The following is a 14469-nucleotide window of genomic DNA, read 5'->3' on the forward strand; positions in this document are numbered from 1 at the left end:
CGCGTTTAATATGTGAGTGTGCTTGGGTGTGGTAGAGGTATTTTCGAGAAAAGGGTGACGTTGATGGTGGTTGATTGATGGAGGGTAGTGGATTCCGCTATTCGGGCCTTTGGGCACTCGATGATGTTATTTGAGTGTGAGTCGTACGTAGTGGGTTGCAGGGAGAGAGGATAAAAAGCAAGCTAGATAGGGTAGGGGAGACGAGGGCTGATCATATTATATATTGGTGAGTCGATCCAATCTTGACTCACCCTCCAGCTCGTCCGTCCGCCCATTACCCTTGACCCACCGCCGACACACACGATCTGTTTCCGCATCCTCGGCGTAAAGCCCGCGCCAGAGTCACGAGCCGGCGCCCCGGTTCTAGTGTGCCATGCACAGGCGAGGTTAACTGGGCCGGATATGACATGTGATGTGAAGGCCACACCGTTTGGAGCTACCACACTTATGGCGGCCAAAAGGTTATAGGTCACCCCACATGCAACCCACCTACCGATGACTTGCCCCCATACTCCACAGACTACCTAGTATACACCCAATGCCTGCACACGGTGTCGCGCAGAAATCCGCGCTTTCCCAACCATGGGGGCCCAGTCGGCCCATCCCCCTCGTCCACCCACCTGTATTGGTTCCGGTGTGTGCGTGCAGATGGACATATCCGGTGTATGCAGCCTTTTCCCCTCATCCCTCTCCTTCCCTTATCCGGTGAATTAGCTTCCAGCACCCAGCATATCCGGCCGCCTGAGCAAGGCACCATTTCCGCATCGCGTGAGCAAGGCGAGAGAGAGGGAAAAACCGGCGCGACCTTTTCCGTCTTGCGATATTTTTCCCAACTTGTTTCTCTATCTTGATCTTGATCTCTCTCCTCTTTCCCCATCGTACTACTGCATGTCTCATACTGCAAAACACTCTAGCTCCCGCTGTACACATCCCCGGCTCCTTGGCTCACTCAATCTCAAAGGCGTGATGCGACGATGCGCAGCCTGTGCCTTTACACCACCACCACCAGTCTAAACCCACGCCCGCATTGCATGGGATCCAGTCTCTCCCATAGGACAACCCCCCAACCTGACACAGAAACAGCACATGCATTCCTCACCGCCGTTGCGCGCATACGTACGTGCAATGCGACTACGCGGGGGAACAATGTGGGAGGGGGGTGGGAGGGAGAAAGAGGCGTACGTATTGGCAGCCGCCAGTCCAGTAACCTTGCGCACGTCAGACAATGACAGTTGCACTTGACCCTCCAAAAACCCCATTGTAGTAATCGCCCAGATCCCCCCACCATCTCGGACGCCCACGCCCCTCCCGCCTCTAACGCGACGATCCTCCCTCTCCCTTTCCCTTTAACACCAAGACATACGGAACAAACACGCATACACCTTACCTCCCCGTCCCTTCCTACCGCCCAAATCGAGGCCAAGCCAGCCAAGTCCGCTCCGCATAGTGTGGGCGGGTACACAAGATACACTACCTGAAGCTGTTTCTGTGCGAGGCCAGGACGCTGGGACCCCGCCTCCCTTTCTTCAGGAGTTGTGGCCCTCTTAATCACATTCTTAAATACTCTGACACTCTGACAGCTAAACTGGGTCCTTGTTGCTTGCTTGGCCTCATGCAACAAACACCCTACGGTTACTACTGTAACCCACAGACATACACACACATACACATATGCCCAGATTAAGTAATATAGTACCAAGCCCCCTTCGATCTAACATGGTCTGTGAACCAAAGAAAAGGCTGTTTATGCAACCCAGCTGCTTGGGCCTCCGTTTGGCATGTGGGCATGTGGGGTGGTGCGAAAGGAGTCGTATCTGCCAAATCTTTTCGTGTTTGAAAGTCAGCCCCGTCTGCGTTTTGAAAAGATGCGGCAGGCTGTTGCCAAGCCTTTTTGCTTACTTTACGTTAGCCAATGTTTCGTGCTAATATTTATGTGTTCAATCACATGTAAGAAAGGACTACTAGTAAAATGATGATCGAAAAAGGCTTGGGGCTGCAAGTGTGTAGTAAGCTTTTTTTTGTGGGCCATGGCCGTGTGAAGGGGTCATAAGGTAGGTAGGTAGGTGGGTGGGTGTGGCTCGTCGTGGGGGCTACGCCAAACGGTCATCTTGCACGTACAAAGGTGGGCTTGATGCACGATGACTGTGGCATCGAGATTATGCCGGTTTGTTTCTTTCAACAGCATACTATATTCCCTCCATCTAACTTGATATCTGTCCGTTGTTCTTGCGTAGAGCGCTTGCATGCAGATCCCCAGAAAAAGCACAGTGTGCGGCGTGCTTGGAGGGTGTAGTGGGAGCCAACCACAACAAAGAGCCACGGCGCCTTGGTAGGAACCAGTGGGAGAGCTCCAGCTTCCAGCTCCCTAGTCAACTGTACCACAAGCACCCACATCCAGACATCCACACACATCCACATTTGCATTTGCTTTCATGGTACAACATGTCGTATCATATTACTTTTCTAATATACAAAGTCATCCATCTTTTCGGCATTATATCCAATTCGTCAAGACAACTTGTCCTCCCTGCAACATGCGGCAGCCTCGTCTAGAGCAATCGCCGTATACAAAGCCACCAACGCCAACACACTGTTGCACCATGTCATGCATGCGCATGCCTTGTTGGCATGCTACCACACTCGTATAGCATCAATATTCCAAGCATTTTATATCCTAGATGCTCGAGGTATCTAGGCCTTGGGCTTGGCCTTGGGAGTGCCGCTGCGGACGCGTTTCGCTTCGGGCCGCTGGAGGTGCGAGGCGGGAATCCAGCTCTCGTCATAGGCCTTGGCGCCAGACGTGACAGCGGGACCATCGGCACCGACAACTGCAACCTGGTCGGCAGGGTCGACCTTCTTGCTCTGGCCCGAAGACATCCTGGCGCGCTCACCACCCTTGCCGTGGCCCTTCTTCTGAGGGAAGAAAGTACTGATCCAGGTGTTGTAGATGAAGTAGACGGTTCCGCCAAAGGCACCAAGGACGACAAGGTAAAGGAAGAGGCTAGAGGCGCAAGTTAGTTATGGCACAATTATGAGATCATGGCAGATATGCGGGGAACGTACATTTGAGGATCAAAGAAGCTGTTGGGGGCCTCGACAACGCTGACAGTCTCGTTGTAAGCAGGAACGGTGAACACGGTATTGTTGGCGCCCTTCAACACGGTAATGAGTTCCAAGCGTAGGTTCTGGGGGTGCATGTCGAGAGTGAAGCTGTAAGGAACAGTCTCCTCGGCGCCAGCGGGAATCTCGATCGAGTAGCGCTTCGAAGTAAGGTTGCGGACGATTTGGGATTTGCCAGCGACCTCAGAGACGAGCGAGCCACCAACAACGGAAACGCCAATGGGCGTAGGCTCATTGTTGGCGACGGAAAGACGCGCCTCGGTGGCATGGCCGTTGACGAGCTTCACGCCAAAAATCTCAGATTGAGGGAATGAGACGGAGACGGCGACATTAAGGTTGGGCGTCTGCGGCTCCTTGACTTGCTCTTGGACCTTTTCAGCCTGAGAATTGGTGGTTAGCCATCTGATGTCATGTGTCGTCACAACATATCAAACTCACATCAGCTGCGGCAAAGGCACTAAGTGCGCGCAAGGAGAGCAGGAGCAGAGTAGAGGATCGCCAATTGACCATGATGGAGACGCTGCAAAAGGATGGGATGGTAAGAATAGAGAAGAGGGGCGTGGGAAGAGAGATGGTGGAATTCGAACGTGGCTTCTGGCGAGTGACGTCCGGGCGCCGTTGGGTCTTGGCGAACGTAACGACAGCCGCGGCAGCGGAAAGCCGACGTCAGGTAGTTGGCTGACATGAGCAATAACAGCCGCCAACCCCCATGTCTCTTAGCACACACGCGACATCTTTCTCTCTTCGCTTCTGACATGATGTTTTGCAAATAGCGACACAACATGACAAATCTGCCTTGCTGCGTTGCCGCCTTGAAAATATAGCCTCTTTGCACATGTCTAAGCGCCGAAACGCAAGGGATAGACTGACCACGCCACCTATTCCTGCCAATGCAACGCTTACCAACGGCGGCTATTCGCCTGCGGCTTCATGCGCCTAGTGGTTGCGTTTGTCCCTAACGACACCGACATGGACTGTACATACATAGACAAATGCCTTTCTGCCGGTAGCTTGCATTGCATCTTGGTTACACCCTCCAGGGGTATACTAATCGTCAACCGTTTTTCGTTTTCCGTTGTCTGTTTCTATTGCTTGTCCCTCAATACCGTGCCTGGCATTTGCTCCCCAATACTGTTTCCCGTTTCTCGTTTTTTCTGTTTTCTATTTTCTGTTTTCACTCTTTTGTATTCTCAATCTCGTCTTCATTGCCACTAGAAGCGTCTATAAAGCTCTGCCCCTCACCCGCGTTTACACCTGCCCATCTTTCACTTCCCCGTGAACCGTGGAAAGAACGTTCGGCTGCCTGTCCCACGTTGCCTTGTTACACTCTACCTCACTTTCTCGCCTTGACACGCGCAGCAGCCTCGCACAACAAACTTTCTCCCTCCCCGTTGCAATAAATACACACCTCCTTCTATCGCCTGCGCCTCTCACCCCACCATCTCAGCATGGCGCTCTCACTCGATGCCCACAATGGCATCATTTCTCCCTCGACGATTCAGACTGATAACGATCTAGACATGCTCAGTAAGCGCTTCGAGCAGCTTAACCAATTAGAAGAGGAGAAGAACAAATTCATGACGGCATGTCTCCAAGAAAATTGTTCTGCAACCAGCCTGACTTGTTGATAGGAACTCCTCGTCCGCTACGAATATGTTGTTCAACAGAACCAGGCCATGCTTGCCGAACGTAACCGCGATCGCGAGTGGATCTTTCAATGTTTAGCTGAAAAGCAACACTACGAGAGACTTGCGGGCAACATACAGCAGGCAGTGGTGAGTCAGCCCGAGGCAATAGCATGAAAGCAGTGTATCTGCAAATCATGATAGCACAAGACTAACATGCTAGTATCAGGTGGACAACTCCTTTGTTGTCGTGCTCATCGATGGCGATGACATGATGGTAAGTCCTTTAGTCGAAAACCTATATCTACTTTGCTGATCAAGCCACCAGTTCCTCGATGAGTTTGTACGCGAAGGTGCAAACGGTGGTCGCCGCGCCGCCTCGAAGCTGCACACCGCCGTCCAAAACTATATGCAAGACCAGAGCGAAAACACCGGCAACCCCACCCCGCTCGGGGTGCGCATTGTTTGTCGGATTTACGCCAATGTCAAAGGCATCGCTGAAGAGCTTGTGCGCACAAGTGTCATCCCTGACGTTACATATTTCGAAGAATTTGTGCGTGGATTCACAACGGGCAAGACATTGTTCGATGTTGTCGACGTAGGGGTACATAATGATTGCAGCAACGAGAAGATCGTTGGTGAGTATACTGAGTGTACGTCTCGTAGCAATTCAAGATGCTGACAAGACGTAGAGTCTTTCAAACTCTACTTTCGAGATTACCATTGCTGTCGTTTATTCTTCGGTTGCTCCTACAACGAGGGGTATACACATCTTCTTGAAGAACACTCTAATCAAGAGGGTTTGCGGGACAAGGTGGTACTCGTTGGAGGCCCTCTTTTTGACAAAGACCTTGTTTCGCTACCATACAAGGCGAAGAGGCTTTCCGGCATCTTTCGTGAGCCCAAGTACGCATCATGGGGGGCTGGGCCTGTTTTGGGAGCCCTTTCGCCAGCTTTTGTCCCTGCTGCAAATGGAGCCGAAACAAAGGGTAGCCCAAACAGCTTCGTCACACCAACCGGTCTTCCATTTCGGTTTCCAGCGCCTGCACCTACACGGCCACTGAGCAGTTCATCGGTCTGGGAAAGCCCCCTCCCCAAAGGCGCCGTGTTGAGCCATATGGCCAGAACCCCATCGACTTCAACCTTGGGTTCTGATGGTCTGCCCGTACAGAGACCCATTGCAGCGCCTATGAACTACGCCGCTAAAGCTGCGGCTCCTCCACCCCCAAATTCCAAGTCGCCCACCTACAGGCCTGTCAGTCGCGAAGAGATCATTGCCCGCAACCGCGCAGGTCAGCGTGTCGACCCACCCTGCAAGGACTATGACAAATCCGAGGTTGACCGCGTCAAGAAGATGAAACTGTGCAACATCCACTTTCTCCGCAAGGAATGTCCATATGGAGATTCTTGTACGCATCTTCACGCATACAAGCCCACGGAAAGCGAGATTGCCACACTTCGTCTGGTAGCGCGCATGGCGCCCTGCGCACATGGTAGTATCTGCCAGGACATCAAGTGCATCTACGGCCACCGGTGCCCTGCGCCTCGGCATAAGATCAACCACGCCAAGGGTATCAAGAGTTGTATTTTCGGCGACTCGTGCAAGTTCTCGGGCGACTTGCATGACATCGACACGACTATTGTGAAGACTCTAGTCATACGCTAAGAAGTCGTTTCGGCGTTTCTTGGCTGATGTGTGTATAAGTGGCAGACAGTGGGAGTGATCACAGTGCAGTACGGTACTTGTTATGTGGACGGATATTCCCCAATCCCAACGATTCTCAAGATATGCTACTTTGTAAACTCTTACTTACCCGGGGATAATGTGGTTGTATAATACACGATGATAGTTCCGAGAACCATATCTAGCAACACGTGTGTTCCCCACCAAACAGAAAAAAAAATAAGAAACGGTTTCACTCCTTCTTCCACTCCTCAAACTCGTCTTCCAAATGCGATTTCAGCACCGCAAACTTGTTTTTGAAATCCTGTCCGCAGCGCCAACATTTCATGTCCCAGCTCGGCCAGTCTCCCGGATGAAATCTCTCACTCCCTTGCTCGAGCGGGAACTCGTGCAATTGTACTAGAAAACTGGTGTTGAAACTAAGATAGTGCTTCTTGTGTTTCATCCACGGCGAATGCATGTCGCGACTAAACACGTGAATGTGCAGGTGATTCATTGACGGATGCGTGTGCACGCCTGTTACTATTTCTCTAGTCCAGTCGCGACCTTGTGGAAGAAGAGCGGGGCGCTTGGAGGGGGATGGTGGATCGGGACCTGACATGAGGGATTCGAGAGCGATGTTGTAGGGTGCATCTGAGGCGCTGAATTCGCCGTATTGGCGGCGGAGCTCGTTGGCTGCTAGTTCTACCAGGCGCACGGTGCGTGTTCTTACCGTGTCGAGGAAGGCGGTGTCGGTGGAGAGGGCGTGGAGGGGGTGTTGGGTGTAGTATGTGCGTTTTCGTGGGATGAGGAGGAGGTGTACGCTATACTGTGTGTTAGCACTGTATATCGATTTGGGTCTGGGAGGCATTGCTCAGGCAGACGGACCTTGCTTTTGGGTACTTGTCCGTTATTACGACGAAGTCATCGTCGTATTCTAGGATTCTTCCTTCGGGGTTTGTCTCAGGGGTTTCGATGTATACACCTAGTCCGTTGCGGGGATCCCAGCGTTTTGAGGTTTTGGCATCTTGCTTGGTGGTACTTGGGGAGTCGGCAGCGGCTATGCCACTTGGAGGTGGTTTTGGTCGCTTGGATTGCGACATAAGTTCTGTGACTGTGTTGTGAGTTGAAGTTGCTCGGTGATTTGGGTAGAATAACTCAGAAACGTACATGCATTTGGGCGCTTTTGGAGGCCTGCGTCCATGGTAGACTGAGGTTCATTAGGCGTTTCTGTGCCATTTATCTCTTCTGCCGTGATCGCGTCGCGGGGTTGTTCCGCACTGAGGTCGTGATTGTTGTTTGTGGACATGATTGTTCGGAAGCTATCACACGGTGACTGGAAGAAGCCTGGATTCCTCTCACGTATATTCCTGTATGAGATTGAAAACAATCTGCCGAAAATGGATTGTTTAGTGATTTGGCGCAACGACATGTCGCGTTGATGAGCGATGACGATGAGGCTCACAACATGTGGCTCGAGCGTACCGAGGCATCCCTGCAACCATCGGAATTTCGGATTGCGTGCAACATCCAAGTGCCTTGCCGCCACATTCGCAATGTCTACAGCACAATCCACAACTACTTCCTCTTCGAACAAGTACGCTGATAGCTGGTGGTGGAGTTTTGGTGATTGAGCCCTTTTGCTAGCGCGAGCGCCCTTCACCGCCCACGAACACAAGATATCTTTGTCCATCGCTCCCCTTCCGAAGCGCATACATCTGTCCATGGATATTACTAGACGCTGCAACTTTTTCCTGCTCCGAAAAAATGCCAAAGAACGCACACCCGCCCCGCGGTAAACCTGCCAAGAAGTCAGTCCCGCCCGAAGAAGACACAAGCTTCATTGTGTTTGGCGACGGCAAGGCCAGAAAGAAAAAGGGCGAAAGCTCTGGCGGAGACGCAGCCCTAAACGACGGCAAAGGAAAGGGCAAGGGAGGAGCCGCTCAGCCTGAAGATGGACCGAAAAGACCAGACACTCGGACTTTGATAGCTGGCGCATCGTGGACTGGAAAATTGCCTGTCAATCTACTGTCAGAGCACTTCCAGAAGCAACAATGGGCTAAGCCAGACTATCGCATTGTATGGATATTCTTTCAAAGCAGATGCATCACAGCTGATGGTTTGTAGCGCAAGGATGGCGACAAGCATTTTGCCTATGCTGTGGTGTTGTCCAAGGTGAACCAGAAGACACGAGAGACGACGACTCTGCCGCCAATTAAGATCCCCGCCGAACTCGAGGAGCAGGCACACCAACCGACCGCTGTCGAGGCTCGCAACTTTGCGGCTGCATATACCCTTTTTCGCGTTGCCAGCGCCAAGAACCTGCACATGATGCTTCCACCCACCTACAAAGATTTGTGGAAAGGACAGTTTACGGAACTGAAAAAGAGGGATGAGCAGGATGGAAAAGGCTGGATGTACGAAGCTGACCCATTTTTCGGCTTTGCAGAAAGAGAGAAGGCTCGGGAGACAGCTGCCAAAGCGCGCGAGAAAAAGCAGAAAGAACAGGCAGAGGCTCAGAAAGCACACAATCAGCAGCCCGGTGCGGCGATGCCTGCGTCTTCAAAGGAGTCTGCCCCAAGCAGGAATTTGATGAAGGGATGGGAACGCGTGCCAAAGATTGAGTTGGGAAAGCGCACAAGAAAAGAAGCAGAGCGTTTAATCCGCCGCGATGCCCTCTGGAATCCGAATGGTGTAGAGATGGACGCGGCTACCAAGGCTAGGTTGGTCGAGGAAATCGCTGATCTTGGGTTTCGAAAAAGTCATGTTGAAGAGGCAGCCGAAATCTGCAAAGACCGTGAGGAAATCATTGAATGGCTCCTTATTCACGTGCCGGAGGATGATCTTCCATCTTGGTCTTTGCCCGAAGGTTATGTTGCTGGTGTTAGCATGGCCAGTACAAACCTCAAGCGCGAAGGTGCTGTGAAGCGTCTAGCAGCTGCTGGATATGCTGTAGACCTATGTGAAGAAGCCTTTGATAGTCAGGGTGGTGATGAAAGAAAAGCGGCAGCTCTTTTGCAGGCTCGGCTCCTTCGACCAGAAGAGGATGACAACAGCATCTTGCAAGAACTGGCGGATCTTTCGCTGTCAGAGGGCACGTCAGAGGAACCATCTGAGGAAGATCCATGGGAAGTCGAGATGTCATCACTGGAGGCGATATACGATCGCCTCTTTTCACGGCCCACTCCAGAAGCATGCCGGATTGAATTGGACGTCAAGCAACAAGGTAAACGGCTCATTTTACAAGTCCGAAAGCCCTTTGGTCCTTATCCCGCTGTTGTACCAATAATCACATTCGAAGCTGCTATCCCAGCCTATATTCGCCTAAGCATCATCAGGCAGGCCCTCCTTCATGCAGAAGCAAATTTCATTGGCATGCCAATGGTATATGATATCGTGGACTGGATCCAAACGAATGCTGGTGACATCTTCCAAAATCCAGGGAGATTATCAGATGTCTCTTCCGGACTGGCGGCGGCGGATCATATGTCTGAACAACCAAGTCAGAAACGAAAGGCAAAGGGCAAGCCCCGTAAACCTATCGATTGGACACCGGCGACCCCTGCAAGTCAAAACGCGCTGGCTGCCTGGCAAGCTAAACAAGATACTCCTGCTCAACAAAAGATGATGGATGCTCGAAAATCGCTTCCCGCCTGGCGCTTAAGGGAAGAAATTGTGCAGACTGTCAACAGATGTAATGTCACTATCATCTCGGGTGAGACTGGTTCAGGAAAGTCGACTCAATCAGTGCAATTTGTTTTGGACGACTTGATCCAGCGGCAGCTTGGTGCCGTAGCAAACATCGTCTGCACACAACCTCGGCGAATTTCCGCTCTTGGTCTCGCTGATCGCGTTGCTGATGAGCGATGTTCTCAGGTTGGCGATGAGATTGGTTATACCATTCGTGGAGAATCGAAGCAGAAGCCTGGTACTACCAAGATCATATTCGTCACGACTGGTGTTCTTCTCAGGCGACTCCAGACCTCTGGCGGAAATGCCGATGATGTTGTTGCTTCATTGGCGGACGTGAGCCATGTTGTGGTAGATGAAGTACACGAGCGCAGTCTTGATACTGATTTTCTGCTTGTTCTGCTACGACAAATCCTACGGCAACGCAAAGATCTCAAGGTTATCCTCATGAGCGCCACACTTGATGCCGCCGTCTTCGAGGCCTATTTCAAAGAGGTAGGACCCGTCGGTCGTGTGGAGATTGAGGGACGTACCCACCCTGTAACTGACTACTACATGGACGACATTCTTCACTTTACTGGATTCAAAGGCTACGGAATGGATGAGGAAGATGATTCTGGAGATAAAGGCTTCTCTGCAAATCTCCGGAGCATTGGTTTCGGCATCAACTATGACTTGATTGCTGAGACCGTACGCTATATCGACCGTCAACTCGGATCCAAGGATGGCGGTATCTTGATATTCCTACCTGGCACAATGGAGATAGATCGCACTCTCCAAGCGCTAAGCCAATTCGCTAACTTACATGCACTGCCCCTGCATGCGTCACTTTTGCCAATTGAACAAAAACGTGTGTTCCCTCCCGCACCCCATGGCAAACGAAAGGTTATCGCATGTACCAACGTTGCTGAGACCTCCATTACAATTGAGGATATTGTTGCCGTCATCGACACAGGCAGAGTAAAAGAGACAAGCTATGACCCACAGAACAACATGGTCCGTCTGGCTGAGACGTGGGCTTCAAGGGCAGCATGCAAGCAGCGGCGTGGACGAGCAGGACGTGTGCGGGCGGGCGACTGTTACAAATTGTACACACGAAATGCTGAAGCAAAGATGATGGAGCGGCCCGATCCTGAGATTCGTCGCGTGCCACTCGAACAGATGTGTCTCTCAATCAAAGCCATGGGCGTACAGGATGTCTCTGGGTTCTTGGCTTCAGCTTTGACGCCGCCAGAGAGTACTGCAGTCGAGGGTGCTGTCCGCTTGTTATCCCAGATGGGAGCCATAACTGATAATGAGTTAACTGCTCTCGGTCGCCACATGTCCATGATTCCAGCAGATCTACGTTTGGGCAAGCTCCTAGTGTATGGAGCGACATTTGGTTGTCTTGAAGCTGCTTTGACCATTGCTTCGGTCCTGACAGCACGCAGTCCGTTCATATCACCGCGAGAGCGAGATCAAGAGACACGGAACGAGTTCGACCGCCTTCGTGCCTCATTCTCTAACAACCAAGGTGATCTCCTGGTTGATCTCCGTGCCTACGAACAATGGTCCGCACTGCGCAGCAAAGGCACCTCATCGCGCGACCTCCGCTTCTGGTGTCAAGACAACCGCCTCTCCCCCCAAACACTATTCGACATTGCCTCAAATCGTACCCAATATCTCTCTTCTTTGAAAGAAATCTCATTCATCCCCACTCACTACTCCTCTACGAACCCCTCGACGCACTCCACCTACAACAAACACAACACCAACGACGCCCTCCTGCGCGCCCTGATCGCCGGCTCTTTCAACCCGCAAATCGCGCGTATCCAGCTCCCCGACAAGAAATTCGCCGCAGGCATAGCCGGTGCCGTCGAACTGGACCCTTCAGCTCGCGAGATCAAATATTTCAACCAAGAAAACGGACGTGTCTTCGTACACCCATCTTCCACCCTCTTCTCCAGCCAGACTTTTCCCCACAACGCCTCCTTTATCGCGTATTTCAACAAGATGGCGACGAGTAAAGTTTTCATCAGGGATATCACGCCGTTCAATGCGTACAGTCTTCTCATGTTTGCGGGTAGAATTCAGGTTGATACACTGGGACGCGGGTTGGTGGTTGATGAGTGGATTCGACTTAGGGGCTGGGCAAGGATCGGTGTGCTGGTTAGTCGGTTGAGGGGTATGTTGGATAAGGTGCTGGAGGGGATGGTGAGGGAGCCGGGGAAGGGTATCAGTAAGAGGGAGGCGGAGATTGTGGAGGTGGTTAGGTGGTTGGTTGAGAGGGATGGGTTGGATGCTTAGAGTGAGGGTGATAGAAATCACGATGATGTAGACAAGGTCGTTGAATATATTGGGTTAGTGTTAGATATCGTATCTTCCTTCTTTGGCTCTTCTAATCTACGTCTCCTGTCCGCTATTATATTCCCATAAGACTAGAAATATGTGACTGATCAATTGCTTTCTTGATACATGTTAGTTGTGATGCTAACTTCTGTACAAACCACAGTCCGATTTTCTTTTCTGGCGAAGAATTAGGAAGGACACGGTGCGGATTGTGAGATAGAGTTTTGCTCGTGAGCCTGCTTTGGATCTGCGCGTGCGGCATGGAGTAGGTTGTCCATGATGTGGACGTCGTGATACGCGTCATAGCCTCGATTTGGGTGAACATCCGACTGAGCGTCCTTTCTCTGAAGCGATAAGCCATTCAACCAAGCAGCTGAGCTCAGATGCCTGATGAAGCTCGACTTGTGCTTTTAAGAGGCTATTGAGCGGCGTTGCGATGACTTAGCCGAGAGGGTGTTGAAGTACTGATGGAGGGTCGAGGCTGTATTGCAGCTGTAGCTTAGCACTGCAGTGCAAGAATGTAGAACTGGCTTTGTGGATTGGGGGGATATAGCGAACATCGAGTTCGAAGTAATGTGTTGTATGAAACGGGTTTTTACATGTTCCAATAACCCTTCATGCTCAGACAGCTTTAGGGAGCGATCTTGTACATCCATAACAGATGTTTCGGTTGTTACTTTCAGATTCGGATCCATTACCATCGTGTTGATCACCACCCCAGCCGTGAATACCAAAACGGCCTTCAGGCACGGGCATACTGCATAAGCTGCATTGCGGATCCGAGAGCGCATCAGGACGGGCTTGGAGTTTGCCTGTGGTGCGAACAACGTTTGCGACGATACTTGGAAAGTTTTCTTCAACCGACTCGAAATATTGCTTCATGAGGTCGTCTATGGTTGTGTTTTTGGAGCTCGTAGATGCTTGTGTGGGGCCTGAGGATGACTCGTGTACGAGTGAGACCAGACCAGATTCTGGCATGTTGACATAAGATACGAGTTCTTTCTTGAGAACATCTCGCAGAGGGTAGTGGAACTGGAGGCCAAAAGGGGATTCGCCATCTGATATTTGCCAAGGAAGAGAGAAGCCGCGGCCTTTTGCTGTTTCTGCGAGTGTCTTTTGAGCTAGAGTGGTGGTACTGTCTCCCCAGAGAATGCTCTCGCAATCAGCCAACTTGGCGTGCTCTACAATTAAGCGGGTTCGGAGAGTAGAGATTACGTCAGCGCGAGCTGTGGCCGAGGTGAGGGAATTAATCATGTGCACCAACTGGTCTTCGGGGCTTGCTTCAGCCTTTTGTTGAGCTTGGGGCAGTAGGGTCTTGAGTGACGCATCGTCTGGTATCAAACGAAATACATCGTGCAAAGGTAATGAAACATAGTCATGGTCTGGATATTGTGCGCGGACTTTCTCCAGAAGCTCTTCAGTCTGCACGGCATGTCCTGGTTCTCGAATATGGACTGCACTAATCTCAAAACCAGTGCGGCCAGTCTTGCTCTTCTGCGTCTTGAGATGCAAATCCAGGACATGCAGGAGGGAAATGGATGAGAATCCGAAAGACAGGGGAACCAGAATCCTGCGTTGCTTCTGTGCGCCAAAGTTGACCCGGAAAGATTCCAGACGCTTGATGCATTTGGTGTGAACATAGCGGGCGAAGCAGTCACTGTGCAAGTTTTAGCGAATTCTTTTTCTTATGCTTTTGCCCAAGTGGCGTATAACTGACTGGCAGAGGGGTTCAGAGCGAACGACAAGCACGGAAACGCCCTTGCATCGCCTACAAGGCTCCTCAGAAGCGTCAGCAATGTGTTTGCCCGGCATACTGGTGTGGTTGCAGGTGGTGATGTCGATGTTGGTGTTGCGATAGTTGTGCAGGGCTGACTCAGTAGGCGTGTGAAGAGTGCGGGACTGCGCCACATGCAGTTGAACGCCAGGCTGCGCCACAAACGGCCGTGCTAACCCGAGCTGCCGGGAAGGCGGACCTGGCTGGGGGGTTGTGAACGAACGCGCAATCGAAACTGCCACGGCTTCACGCCAGACTTGCGCCCATGA

At 51.6% G+C, this 14469-nt stretch overlaps 5 protein-coding genes across 5 annotated transcripts; 2 read left to right on the plus strand and 3 right to left on the minus strand.

Moving 5' to 3' along the window:
• Positions 1-2691: 2691 nt before the first annotated feature.
• COCCADRAFT_27290 (uncharacterized protein) lies at positions 2692-3630 on the minus strand (the record flags this gene model as incomplete). Its single annotated transcript, XM_007715366.1, has 3 exons — positions 2692-3001; positions 3064-3500; positions 3559-3630. 3 exons carry the CDS (start codon positions 3628-3630, stop codon positions 2692-2694), a joined length of 819 nt encoding a protein of 272 aa, XP_007713556.1.
• Positions 3631-4568: 938 nt separating this feature from the next.
• COCCADRAFT_37881 (uncharacterized protein) lies at positions 4569-6411 on the plus strand (the record flags this gene model as incomplete). The annotated part of the gene is made up of 5 exons (XM_007715386.1): positions 4569-4703; positions 4752-4895; positions 4975-5022; positions 5074-5383; positions 5438-6411. The coding sequence occupies 5 exons, from the start codon at positions 4569-4571 to the stop codon at positions 6409-6411; spliced, it is 1611 nt and encodes a 536-aa protein (XP_007713576.1).
• Positions 6412-6661: 250 nt separating this feature from the next.
• COCCADRAFT_6096 (uncharacterized protein) lies at positions 6662-7717 on the minus strand (the record flags this gene model as incomplete). The annotated part of the gene is made up of 3 exons (XM_007715356.1): positions 6662-7232; positions 7297-7522; positions 7579-7717. 3 exons carry the CDS (start codon positions 7715-7717, stop codon positions 6662-6664), a joined length of 936 nt encoding a protein of 311 aa, XP_007713546.1.
• Positions 7718-8175: 458 nt separating this feature from the next.
• Positions 8176-12384, plus strand: COCCADRAFT_99446 (uncharacterized protein; the record flags this gene model as incomplete). The annotated part of the gene is made up of 2 exons (XM_007715387.1): positions 8176-8487; positions 8536-12384. The coding sequence occupies 2 exons, from the start codon at positions 8176-8178 to the stop codon at positions 12382-12384; spliced, it is 4161 nt and encodes a 1386-aa protein (XP_007713577.1).
• Positions 12385-13047: 663 nt separating this feature from the next.
• On the minus strand, positions 13048-14238 carry COCCADRAFT_99518 (uncharacterized protein; the record flags this gene model as incomplete). The annotated part of the gene is made up of 2 exons (XM_007715388.1): positions 13048-14083; positions 14144-14238. The coding sequence occupies 2 exons, from the start codon at positions 14236-14238 to the stop codon at positions 13048-13050; spliced, it is 1131 nt and encodes a 376-aa protein (XP_007713578.1).
• Between the last annotated feature and the right edge of the window lie 231 nt (positions 14239-14469).

Source organism: Bipolaris zeicola, assembly GCF_000523435.1.
Source record: "Bipolaris zeicola 26-R-13 unplaced genomic scaffold scaffold_104, whole genome shotgun sequence".
Classification (NCBI taxonomy): domain Eukaryota; kingdom Fungi; phylum Ascomycota; class Dothideomycetes; order Pleosporales; family Pleosporaceae; genus Bipolaris; species Bipolaris zeicola.